At 37.0% G+C, this 21,218-nt stretch overlaps 1 protein-coding gene across 5 annotated transcripts in view; it reads right to left on the minus strand.

Moving 5' to 3' along the window:
- Positions 1-3,269: 3,269 nt before the first annotated feature.
- The window catches only part of ADGRB3 (adhesion G protein-coupled receptor B3), a 466,174-nt gene continuing 448,225 nt past the window's right edge, over positions 3,270-21,218 (minus strand). For 3 of the 5 annotated variants that reach the window (XM_056344434.1, XM_056344432.1, XM_056344435.1), the window contains 3 exons: positions 13,470-13,505; positions 6,021-6,125; positions 3,270-4,070 (listed from right to left, as the gene is read on the minus strand). In XM_056344434.1, coding sequence (XP_056200409.1) covers positions 3,882-4,070; positions 6,021-6,125; positions 13,470-13,505 — 330 coding nt within the window. In that variant the 3' untranslated portion in view covers positions 3,270-3,881. Of the gene's footprint in view, positions 5,264-6,020; positions 6,126-13,469; positions 13,506-21,218 lie in introns of all 5 variants that reach the window. The other 2 variants (XM_056344437.1, XM_056344433.1) reach the window with 2 other exon arrangements.

Below are 21,218 nucleotides of genomic sequence, written 5' to 3' on the forward strand. Positions count from 1 at the left end.
CTAGAAAAGTAGCAAAGATTACACCATTGCACTGGTTGAGACCTGGCTAGAAATGAGTCACAGCTCTCCAGGCTCATATTCAGCTGAGTACCTTTCTGTTTACTTCCCTCCACACATGAGAACAGGCTTGATTGCACAAGTGTTATATGCCTATAACACTTTTTGAGAGAGGGAAATAAAGTCTGCTCATACAAACTGCATCTTGTGGCTTATCCAGAGATACAGCACAGCCTCAAGCTAATGCCTGAGGGACTGAAACTGTGCTATCAATATACAGTGTCTCCATCTGCTGATTGCTAAAAGTGCTTTCCATATCCTTTTGTATAACTCGATGGAAAGCACACTGCTGGTGCTGTGACAGATGGATGCCGCCTTCCAAGCAGGAAGCAGACCTTTTGTTAACGCTGGTCTCTAAGTACTGCATTACCTAGCAGCTACGAGAAACAGAGACAAACCAAAGTATCAGAGAACATTTCACCTGATGCAGCTTGGGGCTTGGAGGATTTTATTATCTTTTTTTTAATGTTTTTTTTTCTGGATTTCTTTTTTTTTTAAATCTACCCCAGTTTAATCCTGTATAAAACTATATTAGGTGATTTATGCCTTGTCATCATAGAAGCAAATGATGTTTTCATAGGAGGAGCGTCAAGACAACATTTATCAGAGAAGAGTACTGATTCACCAATTATAAGAAAATTTAGACTCAGTAGTGAATGAAATAGAAAAGACCCCTGTTTGTGTCTTCTGTTACAATTTTGCCCTAAATCTTCATCATCAGGAGTCATTAGCATTACATATATGCCAACATTAACCCCATGGCACTCCAAAGGTGCATTAGCGTGGCAGCACTGCTATTCTACCTCTTGTCCCCTGTAGCACTTAATCTCTCTTTCCTTATTTCCAAGAGATATTGCAGAGTATGAGCTGAAGTTCAATAATGACTAATTCACAGTTTGCCTCCCCAGAAGATTCTGGGTTAAATAACCTCACTTTGGCAAGGGTCCACGCATCAAATAACTTTGTTAGCACTTTTATGCCAGCAGCACCCAACTCCTTTATACAGCCTTGGATGTGAAATCATGGATCTGAGTGATCTGTGGCTGCTCAGCTGATTTCCTGTATGCACTGCTTCCCTACACCGAAAAGTCCAGGCCATATTTTGTTTTGCATTGAACTGCTGAGAATAAGGCTTTTCCCAAAAAGTTTTGGTGGGTATTTTTTTGGGTTTTTTTTTTGTTTGTTTGTTTGTTTTTAATATATATGTCTAGGGAACATGCATTATAAATGGGAACAAGGTAAACTCTAGGCTGAGCTCAACTGCCTCAATAGACTCTGGTGCCAGCTGCAGCAACACTGGTTAGCTGGGCCCTCCAACACTCGAACTGCCCTCAGACACCTGGACCTTTCTGCAGCTGGAGGCCAGGTGAGGTAGCACAGAGTATGCTGGCTGGCACCAGCCCTCCCCGGCAGGCAAATGCAGGGCCCCTGTCATGTCTGTGTATAAAATAGGGAGTTCTGACTCAGTTTTTAGCTGCATGTAATGTAACGCCAAACATCTCGGTGCTCTACCAGCATTTAAGGCAGCACATACAAGTTTGTAAACTCCTGCTGGGTTCAGTCTGACTTGCACCATTTCAGAGACATTGAACAGCAAATGGTAAGTACATGCAGCATCTTGTTTACAAAATACAAACTCTGCTTTAATATGAAGCAGTCACATCAGTAGCAAACACACTGGGTTTCAGCATGTTTTTGGTATTTCTAAATAGGAAATATCTAGGAAAATAAAAATGTCTAGCATTTTCTGTGTTATATTTAGATCAAACGAGGATACTAAGGCTTATATCTGGCTTTGATAGAATTTTAAGCTTCCTGATTTGGTCTCAAAAATTAGAAGTTTTGTAAAGCATGCTCTGCTTGAGAAATGCCTACCATACTGACGAAATTCCTTAAAAATGTGCATTTTCTGTTGTATTTTTATCTAAAAGGAAAATAAGTGCTTTTTAGATTAGAACTTGATACAAAATGAGAGCTTTTTTGTGCACTATCTGATCTGAGAGATGTGGTGTTAGTAGGCTGTAGAGCCAGCCTTGTCAGCTGCCTCCATCTGCATCAGACTCTTGATAAAGGGCCAGTTCTGACTGATGGATGTATTGTGATATTCAGTGCTACATCATCTAACTTCTAGGCACCTACACCAATTAATGGGCTTGATACCTGGTTTATAGCTATGTATTTATTTACGTAAAGATTTAGATTCTGAAGCACTAGATTAGAGAATTCTGCACTCTGCATGAGATGCTCACTCAAAGTAGGCAGAATCAGGTTCATTTTCATGACTTAAGTACCTTATTATGGTCTGGAGAAAGCATTTACAGACTCAAACACTTTCTTTAAGGTTGGTCCTGAGGCTGATCCTAAGTACGTTTCTCCCAACAGATGGATGATGATCTCCTTCTGCCAATGGTCTGGGTTAAGTTCTTGCTGACAAGCCTCTATTCTAGTATATTTTCTGCCCAAGGAGATTGGTGGTCATGTTTTCTTCCTTTCTGAGAGCTCTCCATCTATTACTCTTCAGCATATTCAATTCCATCCAGCAGGAACCAAAACAGGTTTGGAAACTTTTTTTTAGGAATACAGCACCAGCACCTGAAGATTTGCAATATCTTCCCATACCTGCCCTACACAGTTATGTTGTGGATGAGTAAAGATTTTAAGATGTACTTTTGGTTCTAAGCATGGAAAGGGAGATTTGGTCTTTAATTTAACTGTTTTTAGTTTTACAGTTAACTGCTTTACTGTATTTTCAACATAAATCATGCTCTGCTTTTGATTTATAATATGAAACACACTGATATTTTTTTCTAAAATACTTCAGATTTTTTTATCTTTAAAGTCTTTCTTGTTGTTATACAGCAACAAGACGTAATGGTTCTAAATTAGCATTTTCTTTGGGTGTTGTTCATCAGAACTTATTTTCTGTTATTTGTCTTTCTGCAACAAGACAAATATTCTTCTACAACAAAACAATTGTAATAGTATTCTCACAAGTCCAATTTATGTGGCACATTGTCACAAAAGAGCACCTAAGAAAATGCAGAGTGGCTATAGAAACCTACTAATATGCTTTAGAATCTCCTTGCAGGAGCTAGAACAATGTACTATTAAAACTCCAAATACATATGCAATATGTGTTTTTAAAGAAAACTTTATAAATATGCAAATTTAAGATAAACAAATACAGAATAAAATGCACTAAGAAACTGATATGTAGACAAAGGTTTATTTACACCATACAACATTTTAAATATTTTATACACAGCTGCAGCAGAGAAAGCTACTCTGAGCTTTCCAGAGAAAACTGCAATAATAAAGATGTGAAATATATTATTCATATAAAAGTGAGATTATTACTTTATTGCATTTAAAGCAATGAAGAATGTAGCTCAACAGACATTCATTTAATGACAAAAACTTTGCTTTTATATTATAAAGTAAAAAGTGTAGTAATGGCCAAACAGACTGTTATAAACTTTAAAAACTGCATAAATATATACATTGTGCTTCATGGTGAAGTTTTTTGAAAACTAAACCAAATGAAGCTGTTACAACATGAATTGTTGCTTGAGGTTTATCTATAAAGATTACCTTACAAATCCATTCCACGGGTACTTACAACACACGATGGTAAGAATTGTACACCTGGTTCTCCACTAGCCGCACTAGTGGGAATATACTGTACGAAAAAAACCACTGACATTTGGCACAGGAAGAGCCTGACATAAAGTAGTCACAATGTTCAGACAGGAGCGTCAGGATTCCCAAAGTCTCTTTATTGTCAGTGCAATTAATTAGTTTTTGTTTTGTTCAGTTTGTTTTTGTTAAACTTCTGTTTGAAAGTCACCTTCTTGCACATCTAAAGGCAAGTTCAGACACTTCTCCCATTCTGCTGGTCTGAGTTCTAAAGCATCTTTTGCCTCTGTGTCTAATACATTTATTGTTGTATAGTGTTGGTAGTCACCGGAGGTTTTGAAACTGTCCCATGGAGCCTTGCTCGGTGCTGAGTTCTCCTGAAGACCAAAGAAAGAAGAATTAAACCCAAGGATGAAATAATGTCTTTTCAGTTTGTAAGGCTGATTGCTGACGTGCTCTCATGAGACACAGAAGCCAGAGAGGGGAGATGGCTTTGCAGGGAGCCAGGCTGGCAGGTGTTCAGCGCTGTTGTGACTCTTTCTCTGTGAACAATCAACACTTTGGCAGGCTCCTCACCTGAGCCGCCAGCTAAGCCCTTTCTTTCACAAGAACCAACGTACATGAGGAATGGCCAAGTGATCCAGTACCAATAGCCATCTTTTTAATAGTGGTTGTGTAGAAAGGTGGGAGAAAAGAAGGGAAGGTAATTGAGAAGAGCTTGCTGCCTGAAATATGGAGTGGTTTGAAACAGGGATTGCCAGTCAGATTTTAAACTGGGGCAGGTGCATGACAGAACCACAGAAACCTAGTCCTTGAAAGTGCTGTGAGAGCCCATCTTGCTTTACAGGCTGATAAGCTCATGTATATTAGGATTAACAGGCTGAAAGCTGCTTATTTACTACCGATTTTTTTTTTTTTTTAATGCCAAGTTTTCTAGGGTAGAAGGCAATAGGGACTAAGACTGATTTAATTCATGGTTTGTGCTGTAACATGTTGTATGGGACTCGGTTGCCAAAACTTCACATTTTTGCAACATTTTAGATACTTTTGGATTTTCTGCCTGATCTCCTATCAGCCTTCATGAGAGGTGCAGGTCTCCTTTGAGTCCTGTGTCACCACTGCTTGTACCATACTCTAGACTAAGACACCTGGGGCTGTCTAAAATAGCCTAAGATGCCTATATTTAGGTACCTGGATCACTCTCTGACTATCTTACAGATACGCCATTCCTCTAGGCAGCTTTTATTAGCAGACTTTTCAAAAACACAGTGCCGATGCAAAACAGAGTAAACGCAACTCGTCCACTGAGATTCCCTTTGAGATTTTGAATTAATTTAAGCTTTATGTGGAGAGCAAATCTCAAATAGGGAGGCAAACACAGACTTTACATGTCAGGAAATCTCAGAAGGGGGAGTGAGCAAGAACTGGGTGCAAAATAACACATATCACAGCTAAAGGTTCATCAAAGAATCAGGGCCAGGGCCAAATTTCTGATGGATTAGGATGATGTGATGTAAATCCATTGGCCTCGCATCTGCTTAATACCTCTTCATGTCTGAGAGTAGCTCTTCTGAAAAAGTTATAGAATACAATGATTCTAGCTCAGTTCCATTTAATATACAGTTTTTATATTATAAGATTATATAAAAATTGTTACTAATCATAATATTACTGCTAACAAATATGTCACACTAAATTAGGCATTTTAATTAGGTAGAATCAACTATTTCCTTGCTCTCATTATCAGATATAGTCAGGGTGTTATGCATGTGCGTATGAGTGTGTGTGTATAGATTTGAATTATGATGATAGCGGAGTCAATTCAGGATGATTTAATTTTTGCTTTTCCCATGGTAAATATTTATAAACCTATTATGGAAAAGACATGGCATTAAAGAGAACCTGTGCACTTTCTGGACCATCTCACATATAGGTGAATTTAGCTGGACTTGTTTGTAGTAACTAATTTTATATCTGCTTGCCTAGCTAGAGGAAAAGCCCTATTGGCCAAACTATATCAGTAAGCTGCTTTCTCCACATGAAGTCCCTTGGACTTGGTAGGCACACACAGATTTGAAATGTACTCCCTGAAGTTCAATTACTTGTCATCTGTAATGTCAGTGAGTTAGTTATGGTCTAGTTGTAAAAACTAATGAATCTCTTAATAGGTTGGATTACTGAAAATATCTGTTGTTCTAATTTCTGAGGCTATCTAGAGGTAGCACAGAGAGAGGTCTTCTTGGGAAATACACTGAATTCAAAAGACTCTTGTTTCACTCTTGTTGTTAAGGACCCATTATTTTAAATATCTAAGAAGGAAAACTTACCATACTGCCTGATTTTGGTACATCCCGAAATCTGTCCAGTGTCTGAAATTTCTGATTTAACTCTTGAAACAATTCCATGTGCCTCTTTCTTGTATGCATGACCTTCTGCAAAATGGAACATAATTGCTTATATTTATAATTGAATCTAGGCTTTTTTTAAGAGAAGCATTATTTTCTCCAACATAATAAAGTAAATTGAATTTGGCAGGGCCATCTTTTCCCTATAGACTCAACCAACAGAAGTGAAATTGCACTGAGCCTTCTTTCTGCTCTGTTTAATGTTCTTCCTGTGTACAAGAGACTGTTTTTACCCCACATTTATTGAGTTGCTGAAATTAAGGGACACTGGTTTTGTGCTAGCCTAGAAGTATTTTGAAAGTGATGGCAGTTTCCTAGAAGGATACTTCTCTTGCACATTAGGAATATTTTCTAGAATTTCTGTTTTCAGCACAGATGATAATATTTTAATTTCTATAGGAAAGCAACAGCAGTTTATAATAGTCCCTACTGGAATCATTTTTATGAGAACACCGAACTCAGAAATCTTGGCCCAAAATGGAAAAGCCCCAAATGTGATGACTTTCTAATTACAAATCTTTTTGTCATTCAGATCATTATAAAATGCAGTTGAAATAGTGTTCATATTAACAAAAGTAGGCACAGTTTTTCAATTTTACTTGCTTCCTTATTTCATGGACTGGGCAGTTGGAACCCACCCTCCCTCTAGCCCATGCACAGGGTACTTTTCCACACAAAATAATTGTACGGCATTCCTGTGCAAGAGGCGGGGATGCCAAACAAGCCCCCACAGCTGGAGCAGTGCTCAGCCATGTATCTGCCTTGGCAGTACATGGAGAGTGAAGCCTGTTCTCAAGCCTGGGCCATCAAGCCCAACATCTGAGTTATTTCTGAACAAAAGTTCACTCTCAGCTATGGACTCAGACTGACCTCTGGAGCAAAGCTGAAGGCTCTTACTGTTTAACCAAATTCATGGTTATATGGCCTGAGGACAGGGAACAGGAGGGATGGAGGAAGCTTCGCCTCAGTTCAACAGCAGATGGGCTCAGCTTGGCTTTTCCTAAGCTTTCATAACTGCTTGAACTTGAGTAACAGCCAGGGCAGCAGCCAATCGTGTTGATAGGAAAGGTGCAGGACACCAGCCTCTATGCATGTTCACTAATCGTCAAACCTGATTTTCCCTGGTGTTGTACCTGACAAACCCTGCGAACTTACATACGCAGTGCCGGAGTGTGACCCTTCCCAGCAAGTAATCCTTCTGCCAAGTTTGGATGAGTACCTTTTAAAATCGAGTAGCAGTGCCTGACCCTCAAATAACACTTTACCAATGCCAGTTTTAACTTTTATCTTTCATTTGCCTTCTGTGATTATAAATCTCATGAAATGTGGCTGCTTTCTTGGCCATGCATTTCTACCGCTATGTTGTAATAAGCATATTATCCTCACTATAGCTACATCGTACCATGAGAACTTGTTTCACTTCTGAGAACAGGAAATTGGCAACATTATTCACAAAAGAGACATGAGATACAGCAAGCAATTAAAGACCTATTAATGTAACATGAGTTGTGGGGTGAATAGGGGAACAATTTTGCAGGATTTGGTGAGGAACTCCTTGCAAAACGTAATTTAACTAGAGACAGGTGATCTAAATTTATGGGGGCAGTTTCACTTAATTGACTTCCTATGGATTCTTTTAAGCTACTGCTGTTACGGTAGACAGGAATATGTAGCAAATCTGATATACATAGAATTTAAAAAAGTAAGGTTCTGTCTTAAAGACTATTACTGGCTGAAATAAGGAGACATGCTCACAGGATAAAACAAATTTGGTGGTTTAAAATACTGGCTCTAAAATCAGGAAATAACATATGACTGTGAAACAAGTATCTCCAGTTGGAAAAATTTTAATAGAAGGCTAGGAAATAGAGCGAATGTTACTTTATGATATTTTTCTGAATCATGTACCCAATAATTCGTTAAATAGCAAATATGAATAATTCAAATGTCTTAGTTCATTACATTGTTCCTGAGGAGAAGCAGGTGGGAGGAGAAATTAAACACTTGCATTGGGAAGTCTGCCAGAAAAAAAGGCTTTACATATTATTCTTAATAGCAGAATGACTGGTATGCATATGTACCTATGGACCTTTTGGTTGCTTTGTGTTTTCCTGGCTTCCATTCCATAGTTCCTACCCAGTGACACCTGCTCCTCCCCAATGCTTATACAGAATGGTCTTAATGGAAGGTGCAGTAACTTAAATTTCCAACTTTTTGGGGGGAAGAAAAGAAAAACTTTTCTAGAGTTCTTTTAAATTCCCTGTTAGAAAACACCATCTTGTCTCCTTCCTAGAAAAACTATGCTCTGTTGCATAACTCTTTCTCCTTTATGAGAAAGTAACACACAAAGTATTTGTGGGAGTTTAATCTGTTTTCTCTATTAAACGGGCAATGTTGAAAACATAGCCTTATCTATCTTACAGATATATAAGCTTTACGAATACAGAGCTGGAGATCTTGACCGATATATACTAGGATGGTTGTTGCAGCATCAGGACCTCAACAGGATGGCAAAAGGCTTCTCATGCTTCCCTTTGAAAACACACTTTCTTTAGCTGCGGCTGGGGATTTGCCCATTAATGCTGCATCCCCCCAGAAGAACCTGAATTGGTGACCAGGCTACAGACACACATCTTGTGGTCTTTAACTCTTATGCCCTACAACCTAGAAGTGGTCAAACTGCACTTACACCCTTTCCACATTTCTACCTCTACTCACAAGTAATGTCAAGTGTGTGTTTTGAAAAGACTAAGCTTCACTCTGATGAGCATCTGCTCTCAGAAGAGGATTCAGAGTGTGGATGGCTATCATCAACATGGGAAGGACTTCAAACATAACTCTGTATCCTGCTCCCTTTTTAATTTATGACAGGGTTTTAGCTGGACTCTAGCTCAAGCACGAATATTCTCATGAAGATTTGTGGTCAATCTTATGAATAGCATTAATGATGATAACAATAATAATAATAATGATGTAATTCAGTTTGCCCTGGAGATTTTTGGTGTTGTCACAGGTAAAAATGTTCTCTCTCAAGTACTGTATGAAACAGCTAAGTGAAAAGAACAGATGGGGGAATGCCTTCCCAGCCCTATAATGGAAACATGCTGTGTTTTCAAGATGTTATAGGTGTGATCAGTTGCCAGATTTAGGAATGGGAAAGGATCTTTCCCTGCAGGCATATTTTTTTTCACCTTTTTCTTCAAGAGGTGCCTTCAGGTTAGTAAAAGGATTATTTTAAACTTCTGTGTGAGTTTGCAGTGTTATAATGAATAGCTATTGAAAATGAAATTCTGAAAGAATACAGCTCCAGCAATTATTGATCAATTTAGCATTATTGCTGGTAAGAGTCTACTGCACTGTGGAAAGAAAAGACAAAATTCTGGTATTCACACTGGTCCTGTGTACCCTTGCTCTCCCTCATGGGTGGAGCACAAGAAGAGCCAGAGATGACCTGAATCCTGGCGAGCAAGGTAATGAGACACTTTTCTGAATTATTTGGCATAAATGTTATCACCAGAGCAGATCCAATGAATCCCTTATAGAAAGGGGAGAGTGGGTTGGATGGCTGGGGAAATCCAGGAGTCAGACCCTCTCATAGAATTTAAAGGTAACTGTGATCTTGAATCCTAAAATGCATGTCAATACTGTTTAACTCTCCGGTATGTTTTTGTAAGTGTCAGTGCACACCTATTATAAAGTCCTCTTGGGAATTTCCAGAGCATCTGTATTTCTGTTCAACATAATTAGAATGAATTTTATTTGATCTGACAGCTAACTGTTAGTGCTGAACCTTCATTGAAAAGCTACCTGTCCAGCTTTAGGGAAAAACAGAACATAATAACTGGGGGTGGAGGGCACTTAGCTGGGGTTACCACAGCCAGCAGCAGCTTGGATCCAAAATGCCCAGACCTATATGGATACCAGACTGCATGAATGAGCCTAAATTAATCCTTGGTAACAGCAAGAAAAGAGCCGTAAAGCATGTTGACAATTTTAACAAACTCCAAAGTTTGACTGCATTAGTCAGTGTTTTGCAAAATCTAATAGTGGACAGTATGTTATGTAGCAGAAATATTTTCTGCCTACAGACTAACCCAGCATGTTACGGTTTGTCTCCTTTTTTCTACATAAAGGGATAATTTAAGAATGTAATGGTAAACTATTTAAAAAGTGAAAAGAAGACACAGGTAGCCCAGTTTTTCAGATCCTCCTCTCTAACCAGCTTAAGATCTATGATAAGGGCTGGTCAGTTTAGATGTCATCCTTTTCTCTTTCCCTTTCCTTCAACTGGAGGCATATATATATCTATATGTATATATAGATATATATAACACTACCCAACACAGTCAGAGGACTGTTATTATTTACAGCCCATTGCGAAGACTCTTAAAAGTACACTTGTATTTCTACATATATTGATGATAACAGGGACAGAGTATTTTATGGTGAGTACAGTCATAGTCTGCTTGCGTTCACGCTACGCAGCAGCTGTCTTTGAGTTTCATCTGTGACCCTTGGAAAAAAATTGCTTGTCTTGTCTTGTGTTTCTTTGTTTTTACTTCAAATTGTCAATATTAAGGTGAGTGTTGCACTGCAGCCTACTAGCACAGTCTCTGGTTTGGTGTTTGGTTGTTTGTTTTTTGGTTGTTTGTTTTTTTTAACTATGGAACTTTGGCTTGACAGCAGTTAGGTCAAACATGTCCAAAACCATTCTCTGGCACCATCTAGAATGGAATGTTCTCTATGAGTGCTACTAAATTCTCTTAGTTCCCAAAATAAGAAGTCTACAACCAGATTGCTTGCTGTGAATGGTACCTACATTGCGCCGGTTCCCTAAAGACATTTTGGAAAGTGTTTGGAGAGACAAGGGTGGTCCAGAATAAAACAGCAAAGATCATTCTAAAAATTCATCCATATAAAAACTGGCATTTTGTTACCCATGAATAATCCCCTAAATGTTTAATTTGGTAAGATAGGCATAGCCTGAGGGTTTGTCTTGTATGGATATAGAGAGATACGTGTGAGAGCCTGAGAGTGTAGTGACTGCTGGGAGACTGTTAAAAGGAAAAGGATGGAGGGAGCCAAGCTTGACAGTCTTATCCATACCGTGTATTTAGCATTTCTTATCCTCAGAACCATATCCATAGTGTTTGTTATCCTCAAACTGTGGAAGGACGTTGTCTCAGAGAGTGCCAGCTGGCACAGACAAAGCAAAGAAAGTGTTAAAACATTTAAGTAGTATGGCCAATCACTCTCACCTGACTTCACCTCCAGGCTTTATTCTATTTTGCAGTTAAGCTGTGTTGAGGTATCAGAATATCAGTGTTTTGGCCACACAACACTTTCTCAACTCCCTTCATCAGGATGCCTTGCTGAGCAAAGGAATCTGGGTGGCTATGTGAACATTTTATGGCTTCTTTTATTTTGCTTTACCTCAGCCGACCAGCCATGCTATGTGTAAGAACACAGGAAATCCCACAGGCTTAATCAGAGGACCCGTAAAACAGGGAGGTGAGATGGGGTTAGTCTTGAGTCAGTATTTCTAAAGCACAGCAGCAACTGGCACAATATCGTTGCCATTCTCACTTCCTCAGCAGTCACTCCCAATGGCCCCATCTTTCCCTTTTTATGAACAACTATATTTTCCTGCATTATAATCATACTTCTAAAACCATTAGGCTATGGAGCTACAATGCTGCAAACAAAAAAAGAAAAATGTGTAAGCATCTTAAATAAACTATGTGAGTCAAAAGAAAATATGGAATGGGCAGCCTCATCCTTGAGAGCAGGATGTGCACCACATTGCTGGTGTTTGTTTGGTGTTGAATTATGCTCTCCTGAGCGACAGGAAGAATGTTTCAGCATCTGTTGCCACAGATACTAAAGAGAACGTTCTCATCGTGGATGGCATGATATTCCTACCTTTCAATAAAGAAGAGTAAAATTCAGAATACTTTTTTCACTATAATTATAAAACTTCTGTTCATATTTCTTGAATTTGATTTTAGAATTGCTTGCTCATCAGAATTTTGCTGTTGATTCCTGTTTTCCTTCTTCCTTTCTACACATTTATCCTAAAGCATATTTAGGGTAATTTTTCATTTTATTTTCCTTAAAATTACTGTGTGAATTTTTAGTGCATTATGTTACATGATGACTTAAAGTAACTATAGTCTCTGGGCAGAAATGACATAAGAGATTAAGGCATGATGCTAAACTAACTACCAAGAAATCACAATCAGACACGGAAGGTCAGTATTTCAGCAAACACGTCACCAAAGCAAACCCTTCTATCATTGCAAGGCTTCTATGACCACTGCTATGGCTGCATTTTGCAAGTTCTGCCTCTTTTTTTACTATGAACTAGAAGCTGAAATCTGAAAGTGCCTGTTTTGTGCTTATAGCCCAAATAATAATAATAGCAATTAAAAATTACCCTGTCTGTTTGCCTGTGCAAACAAAAGCTTTTTATGTCATGGTTGATATATACTGATCACTCGATGTCAAAGTTTAGCCCAAGATCTGTAGGTTCCGTGCAAATGATTGTTCAACTTGTCTGGAGACACACATAATGAATTATATCAAACTATTAATATGCATAAACAGACAACCAATGCAAAAAACCCCAATCCATAAATGGTTAACATCCCCTTGAAAACTAACTGCTGTATTGCTTCTGGTAGAAAGAAAAAAATCCTCAAATAAACAGAACTCTAAGAGATTTAATTATACTGACTGTGATCGAACAAAATGGTCATTAACTAACACCACCAAACTTTCTCACTCAACAGGGTCTAAGTCTGAAATTGTGGATATCCAACCTAAAGCACCTTACATGAACTTGATTTTTTATACAGTATGTGATTCATAAGCTTTGACAACTGCAGCACTTCATTGTTTCAAACTTGACACATTCATAATCACTATTTGGATGTGAAACTCATATGCTAGTAAATTAGAATTGAAGAAAGAGAGATAGAACAAATGATTAAGAATCTCTTGAACAAAGCAACTTTCTGCAATGATGTGGCCTGTCCTACAAGTGTCACACTTTTTCAATAGATAGCCAGGGAAAATAAAAGAAAAGAAAATAAATTAAAAAATCCCAGATGAAAATGAAGAGGCAGAGAATTTAAAAACTGAAACCATGATTGTTAATATTGCAATATGATAGCTTGATTTCAGAATATTTTATAAACAAGTTGCACCAAAGTAGTTCTAATGAATTGCTCATCATGTTCTGTACAGTATCAATTGAACAACCCTATGACATCTGCTATGTTGGAAAACTAAAATCTGCTAAAATGGACACTCCACATTTACTTTTAGGAAAATACTTTCAATGATCAGGAATAATTCAGTAAAACTTACTTCAAAGTCAAGGTCCGAATAACGTGATTTTCTTCTCTATTAAGCAGTAAAAAAGAAAGAAAAAAGAGGTTGCATTAACAAGGGGACTATTCACCAAATCATGCTAATGAGTCTAAATAACATTCTTTTTTCCTGTCAGATATATATTAGGTATTCTGTAAGAGGTTGTAGATTTTATCTGGATAATTTAAGATTATATGCATGACTTTGCATACAGTTTATTAGACCAGTATCATATTCTTTTATCTGAAATAAACCACACTGCATTTCACCGGGATGCATAATGTGCATGTTATTTGCATGCAATTGAACCTGTTGGTGTATAAAATAAATCTGTTTCTATACTTTCTGCAGTATTTGTCAATTATCATAATACTTAGAGCTTCTTTACACAGATATCTATACATATCTATGATTTAGACTTTTATAGGTAGAAATTGATTCTTTCTTACATCAGGCTTACATTGGTACAACTCCATTGATTTTAATGGAATAATTGGTAGCAAAATCAAGCCGAAGCCATCTATGCTTTCCATAGCTTCAGCTTGTTTGTTTGCAATGACAATCTGGATGAAGAAAGCAATGATTTTGTTTTACACTTATGAAAAATCTGATTCAAAGCGTCTGATATAAAGCAAGAATGATTTACTAGCGAAGTAATCACTTGTATACAATGCAACAGAATATGATTGCTTAGACATATCACAAATAATTTAGCACAGATTTTTTTACAGATTCTAAAAGAAACCGATTATAAAGTCAAATTATATCAGAAAGAAGTGGAGATATTATAAAGAAGAGATTAAAATATCTTTTTTTTTCTCCTAAGGTTGGCAATTGAATGGCTTGTAATAGACTAAAGAGGTGTAGAAAGAAGAAGCGAGGTTGCAAGAGCTGAAAAGAGTGCAAAGAACATGTGAACGGGAAGAAAGACATTCCTCTTCAAAAAGGAGAGTAAAAGGAAGGGAAAATTACCCCCCAAAAAGAAAAGGCTTGCTGCTACAATTTAACTGTTTTTTGTGGTAGGAAAAGATGGCTTTAAGTCATGGTGAAGGAACCTTTTCAAATTGCACCTGATTTCTGCAGCGAGATACAGATCAAACTTGTTAAGTCAGGATGAATAATGTTACTGACTTCATTAGGCACTGATTTTATTTGGTTTAACAAACATGCAGGTTTCAGTAAGCTATTTTGTTTTCTTGCAATTGAAAGAAATAATTTTACAAGTCTTTCAGGTGTAGAAAGCGGAAAATGTTTGGTGTCTGAGCTCTTGATAATACCACTTTCTGACATGCTTATGGTTTTGTAGTAAAATTTTGATGCTCCAATCCACAATAATATGAAGACTGTCACTGTAGTATTGTCAACACATTGGTGCCTAAAGAGCTGGGAGGCAGTATAAAAGAACAGGTTATAATACAATTAAAACAACCAACAACAAGCTTTGGAGAAGCTATCTTTCATCAGCAAGGCTTGGCTTAATGTAGCACACTTTAAACAGAGTATTTAAAAATAAACAATTTGCAAAAATAAGTATCATGAAAACATGGAAACAACAAGAGGTAAGAAAAATATGAGGATGTAATGCCCAAATTCTTAAAAGCAAATTCTTACTTCTCACTCATATTATGAGGGCCACGGTACAAGTGTACCTTTGACATAGGCCTTCATCGTTACACAGTAAATCAGCACCTGAAGAAATCTACGTATTTTTAATGAGGGATCTATTTTTAAGGTACAATTAGAGCATATCTACCACTGTAGAGGCTCAGTGGTTACAAAAGAAGAAATATGTACAGCAGATAATGAGGTGAAGCTTACAGGACTAGCTTTGAAAAATGCTTGAAAAAGCTATTTTTAAGCTACAGTTCAGTAATAAATCTGATGTCATTGAACAGCCTGACTGAGAAGGAAAATTTACTAAGAAATGTGTAGTTTGCTGGATACTGTGATGTATAAAATTGGAGCTTTTGTATTTTGCCTTAAGTCTGCTTGAGCACAGTGAAAATATTCCTGGTGTAACTGGGTTATTAGGTTTTGCAGCCAGACAACTCTACCACTGTTTAGATGGTAAAAAGACATATCTAACAGACTGCAATATATCTAACTCAGCTATTGTCAGAAAGACGTAACTATTGCAATTTTTCTGTTCGATCACACCAAACAGGTCATACTACAGGTTTACCTTAGGATTTTTTCTAGGGCTCAATAAGAATCTATCACAAACACATCTATTTTAAATTTATGCAGTAAAAAACATCTGCTCTGTGCTTGTGCTTCACTTTTCCGTGGCTGCATATGGTGAAATACTGCACAAGTGCTGTCAGAATCTAGTCTCCTAAAACACAAAACGTACGCAACTGTCACAAAGATCCAAAGAGTATCGGGGTTTCTGAAAGTTTCTGTGAGTTTCTGAAAAACAAAGTATGCTGATCATGAAAGTGATTCTACAGTATTGTCACTGACACCACTAGGTACAGGATCAGGTCCTTCTGGCTACTGCATCACTACCTTGAAATGACTGCAGTGTTATTTTCTGAGAGAGGGAACATATGCAGAAGCACAAAGTCATTGTGAATCTCATAAGGATGGAAGAGTTTCCCTTTGGTCCCAACTGGAAGTTGTCATTTTACTAAATTCTTCTCATAGTTTTTGTATGATATACAAGCCTAAACCATGCAAATAATCACTTTATACATTTTTTCTTATATGAAGTTTGTTATGTCTCTTCAGGCTGAGAAAAATGGGGGTTTCCACACATACCTAAGTGGTTTCAGAAATGAGTCATCTGGTATAATTTAAATTAGCAAAAGCCAGCAGCTGAATGAAGTTGAGTAAGGGCAAAAACAAAATCTCACACATCAAATGAGCTGCTGAACTGGTCACACCAGTATGTTCCTTTTCAAAAAGCTGATCCTGTTCCCCACCACTAAAACTGAAAATGATTTTAGCTGACATAAAAATTAAACTGGATGCTGGTGTTTTTTTCAAGGATTAGTTCGAGATCCACTTGAGTATTAACGTTAGTAGATATAAATAACAAATACCTGTAAAGGATAATATCTATGACTTGCTTCATTTTAGTATTTTGTAATTGACCATGTTCTGCAGTGATGGTTCAGGAATGATAGAGAGAAGGGCAAGTATAAAGTGACATTTCTGCTACACTACCCTCCCTAGTTCTTCAGCAGTCCGGGAATTTCCTTGGGAGGACCTTACTCTGTTGAGCTTAGTAATATTTTTTACATCATTCCATTAGTCTAATCATGTTTTATAATTATTCTTAATTTTGACATCTAAAATGTGCTGGGGTAGTGAATTCCACAATTTAAATACGCATAACATGACAAAGGAAATTATGTTGTTTATCCCTTTGCCATTTCACTTGATGCTCCTGTTTTTTATACTATAGGAAATATGAATAATCGTTCCCTAGTCACTACTTAGTCATCTGTTCTTCAAGCTGAAGAGCCCTAAATATTGGGGACCTGCAAGGGTAACTAATAAAGAGACTGCCTAAAAAACTGAGGACACATGCAATTATCCAGCGGCAGAGGGTTAACTGGTGTAATTCTGAAAAAAATGAGGGGTGTGGGTAAGTAGTGAACTGCAACACATACACAACTGCAAGTGCTATGAAAGAAAGGTCACGTCTCCGAGTGGGCAAGGGTGGAAACAGCCCTTTCGGAACAACTCCAGTGACAGTTCTGCATCGGCACCCTGCTCTAACAGGAGCCAACTCATTTCTGTAAACCAGGGAAATTTCAGAGGCAGGCAGCAAATGGTACTTTTAAAGAGTTAATAACACTGGATCAAGAAGAAAGGATAAGAGTGATACAGCTTGTTTAGACGTTTGCTCTGGAAAAGGCAAACACAGAAGATTGTTGAGAAACCCTAGAAGGATATAAACACTGATAAACAAAGCTGGTGCGAGAAAAATCTGAAAAGTTGTAATTCTGAAAAAAAAAAAAAGGAAAAAAAAAAGAACATTTCAGAAATGGTGTTGGGAATAAAGAAAGTTTATGTAACTATGCAATAATCTGTTAAAGAAAACAGTGGAGATCCTTCAGTCTTGAAAGTGAAGTTTGACTATGTATTAGAGAAATGTACTGCAGAAAATGTTCTTGCATTGATAGAAGAGATGACCTGACAAGATTTTTTCTGTCTCTGATTTCTACAGCTGTTTGATCTTAATTGATAAAACCCTTTTTGTGAAGATATCCACCCCCCACTCTTCATGCCAGGACCAAAATGAAGCTCTGAAAAGAGGTTTGCAGCAGTAATTTATTTAAAATCAATTTTACTTTGTGCTGATCATGTATAGCTCCTCTGTGTAATTCCAAGCAACTTTAAACTCTGCTCACTGAGGGACAAAAATAGAATACTGAATAATAATTTCCATACACCACCATGCACTAATCTGCTGGTACCAGGAAAGAGCTGCTCTCACTCAATGACTAAAAAAATCCCTCTCCATCTCTGTAAAATGGCAAATGCCGGGTTTTCTCCTTATTCTAGTCTGTATTAGAGCACTACCTGATTAATTACATTAGATACTCCTGAATATACATTGTGTTGTGCAAAGTATAATTAAAACCAGAGATACTATATTATGGTGAGGGCTAAAACCATGCTTCCATTAATATAAAGCCTTATTATCAGCAGTTTATAATTTCACTCTGAGATTAGATTTAACATGCAAGATCTTAGCCTGGGGAGGATTTTTTCCCAGAACAAAATTAAGGGAAAAATATTTTTGGCCCTCAGAGATATAAAAGTGAAATGTGGATAGACAGTTTTGATGTAAAATGCCTTTTGTCTGTATATAACTGAAAAAACCCTTAGTTTCTGAAGTGGAGATTACGTTGGCTATTAGTTCGTAACATGAGGTTAAATTTTAATGAAAAAAATGAATTAACTCTTTAATATGGAATTTTAAATCTTTTAAATATGCTAGCAAATTTAGCACATCAACACACAGCACAAACATAGCTTCAGTGATCTCAGTTTAAAACTTCTGGCAAATTATTCTGTTTTGCTGCTCCCTTTTTTGATAGGTTAAACTGCATATGTATTTACTCAATCAACCAAAATTACTTGCTTTGTGTTTCTGAAGACTTTGGGGGGAAATGTAGCATTTCTTAAATAGGCAAACAACTGAAAATATGATTCTTAAGGCTCCTATATAGCTATGATAGCTGCTTATAATATAAAGACTGAAATATATGCTACACTTCATAATACTGACTAAAATTTTGGTTCTTTACCTATTCAGTTACCAGATACAACTCTGCCTGATTCTACCCCCACTCCTGTATAGTAACCTGAAAATAAACTGCATCAATTTCTGAAGTCAGACGAATCTGAGACCTACTCCCTCAAATGAAGGGAAGAGAAGGTTGTTATAGGACCAGACTTCATTTTGCTGAGAGTCACAAAATTGGCAAGAGCTGCCTCCACAGCTTAGTGAAGAATGAAATGAGGAACGGGAGGAATAGAAATCTGAGATACAGAATGCCTGAAAATAAATGCAATGTGGAAACATGATAAAGAGGAAATTGCTGTGGTGCTCGTCTCTATTTTTGTTCTCTCTCTCTCTCTTTTTTTACTTCTCATATCATAAATCAAAATGACTTCACACCATCTTGCTTTTGTTCTTCCTGATGCTCTGGTACTTTATTGACCAGATCGACTCTTTTAACTGCATATTTCTTCTCTCCTTTCCTGTTCTATTTTTATTTTGGACCTTGTTCCTTCCCCGATACTTTTATTTCATTCTTCCTAATACTTTCATTTTAAGCTTCTTCTCCATTTCTGCCATCTTTTTTTTATCTTTGATTTTTTTTGGCACGTCTGTCTGTCTTCTCTCTCTTCTTTATCAGTACCTTTACTTCTTCTTTACACTTCACTGTCTCTAACATACCCCTTTATTTTCTCAGCCGTAACAGTATTTATTTCCTGAAGTCCCCCACCAACAATTTGGCCAAGGACCTCTGGAGTTTACTATCTTTGAATGTATTAAGAGCTCTCATGAATGAATACAGAAGGATTATTTTGGTCATGAAATCAACTTCCAATCTAAGAGCTTTATGTCTTACTCCACATAAAGATCCCAGAGCAGCAACTGATTAAAGAAAGAAGAGAGGAGACTGGAAAAAGAATTCCACTCCTTTACATGGCAAACAATTTGGGAAATAATTTTCTTCCCATTCTTTTAAAGCAGATGCTCTTTCTTCCCTTTAATACATGTTTCTAGGGCCTGTCTTTCCATGTCCTTCCTCTTATAATAGTTAAGTCTTTGACTCCTTCCAAATGTTTTTCATTTCTGTTCACATTACATTATCTGTAGTTCCCTTGAAAGAACCTATCATTCTCTTTCCACAAAGGCAACGATGTAAGTGTCCTTGCATAGTCAGGCAGCAGGTATACACTCCCCTTTGCATTTTTTTTTTTTTCTGCACAATAAAAATAAATAAATTACTTGGAGATACATTGCACAGATCAGCTTCTTCCTCTGCATTTAAACCTCCTGACCTTTCCCTGCATCTAAGTGGCTGGGAATGCACTACTTCAAAGTAATTTCATTTTAATGAGCACATCACTGAGTGTACATTTTCAAACCAAAAAACATTCCAAAAGAGTGTATTGAGAGTGCTTTCTTCATTAAAATCAAAACACTTTGAACTGAAAGAGCACACTCCAAGCCACTTTGATGCCAAGGTAGCAAAGCCAGTTTTAATCCACGCATATAATGGATGTGCAGGAGATTAGCCAGATGTTCAATTACTCCTCCTAAGAAACTCTGTGATGTACTAATATTCCTGTCTGTGCTTATAATTGCATAAGTACTGATGGGTACGTGCAACTAATAAAAAAAAATAATTACTGATTTACATATTGGGAATCTGCAGATCCTTACATTTTTACTTATCTGAGCAATACTTAAATGTAAATATTATGGCATTCTTAGAGTATCTTTAGAAAACTGAAATTATTCCATATATAATAAGGTATTTGATTGTTCCCAACTAAGCATTTTGTTTTAGTAAAAAATATGTAGATATAAAAACTAGAAAAAAGTTTTAGAATAAAATTTGTATAAAAGCTAGGAAAAAAGTTTTAGAATAAAATTTGTGACACTGTAGGATTCATATGACTAAGTTTAGGTCATTAACATTTTTGATGTTTTTGTCTGAACTACTCTTTCTGGCTTCCTCTATGGCACCTGAAAAGAGACACCTGCACTGAAGGCATGTGATTTACTTAATCCTGGAGCAGATGTCTGAAAGTGGCCTAAAAGTGCCTATTTCTGTCCACTGACTCTAAAGGTGAGCCAAAATTTGAAAAGGTCTTTTTCCATAATAGAAGGGGAATACCTACATTTAGATACCTAATGGTGGGGATGATGGATCCTCCCTGCAGAGTTAAAAGTCAGGACATTAGTTCTTGTGCTTATACTATAGCTGTGTTCCAAAATACCCATATCCAATGATCATAATGACCAAAAAGTCTAAACAGAAGAGAACATGAGCAAGACCTGACATTTCAGCCTTCATTTTTAAAAGCTTTGTTTTTCTGGCTATGTGTTTATCTCTATGTACACTTTCTAATTATTTGAATAGAAACATATTGTCCTAAGGGCTGATCATCTCTTGAAATATGCAAAATAATACAAAAAATAATTGATTTAATTAATTTAGGATGGTAAGAATGTTACTCAGAAACTAAATTTTCCAAACATATTGAATT

Source organism: Falco biarmicus, chromosome 6 (assembly GCF_023638135.1).
Source record: "Falco biarmicus isolate bFalBia1 chromosome 6, bFalBia1.pri, whole genome shotgun sequence".
NCBI classification, from domain to species: Eukaryota; Metazoa; Chordata; class Aves; order Falconiformes; family Falconidae; genus Falco; species Falco biarmicus.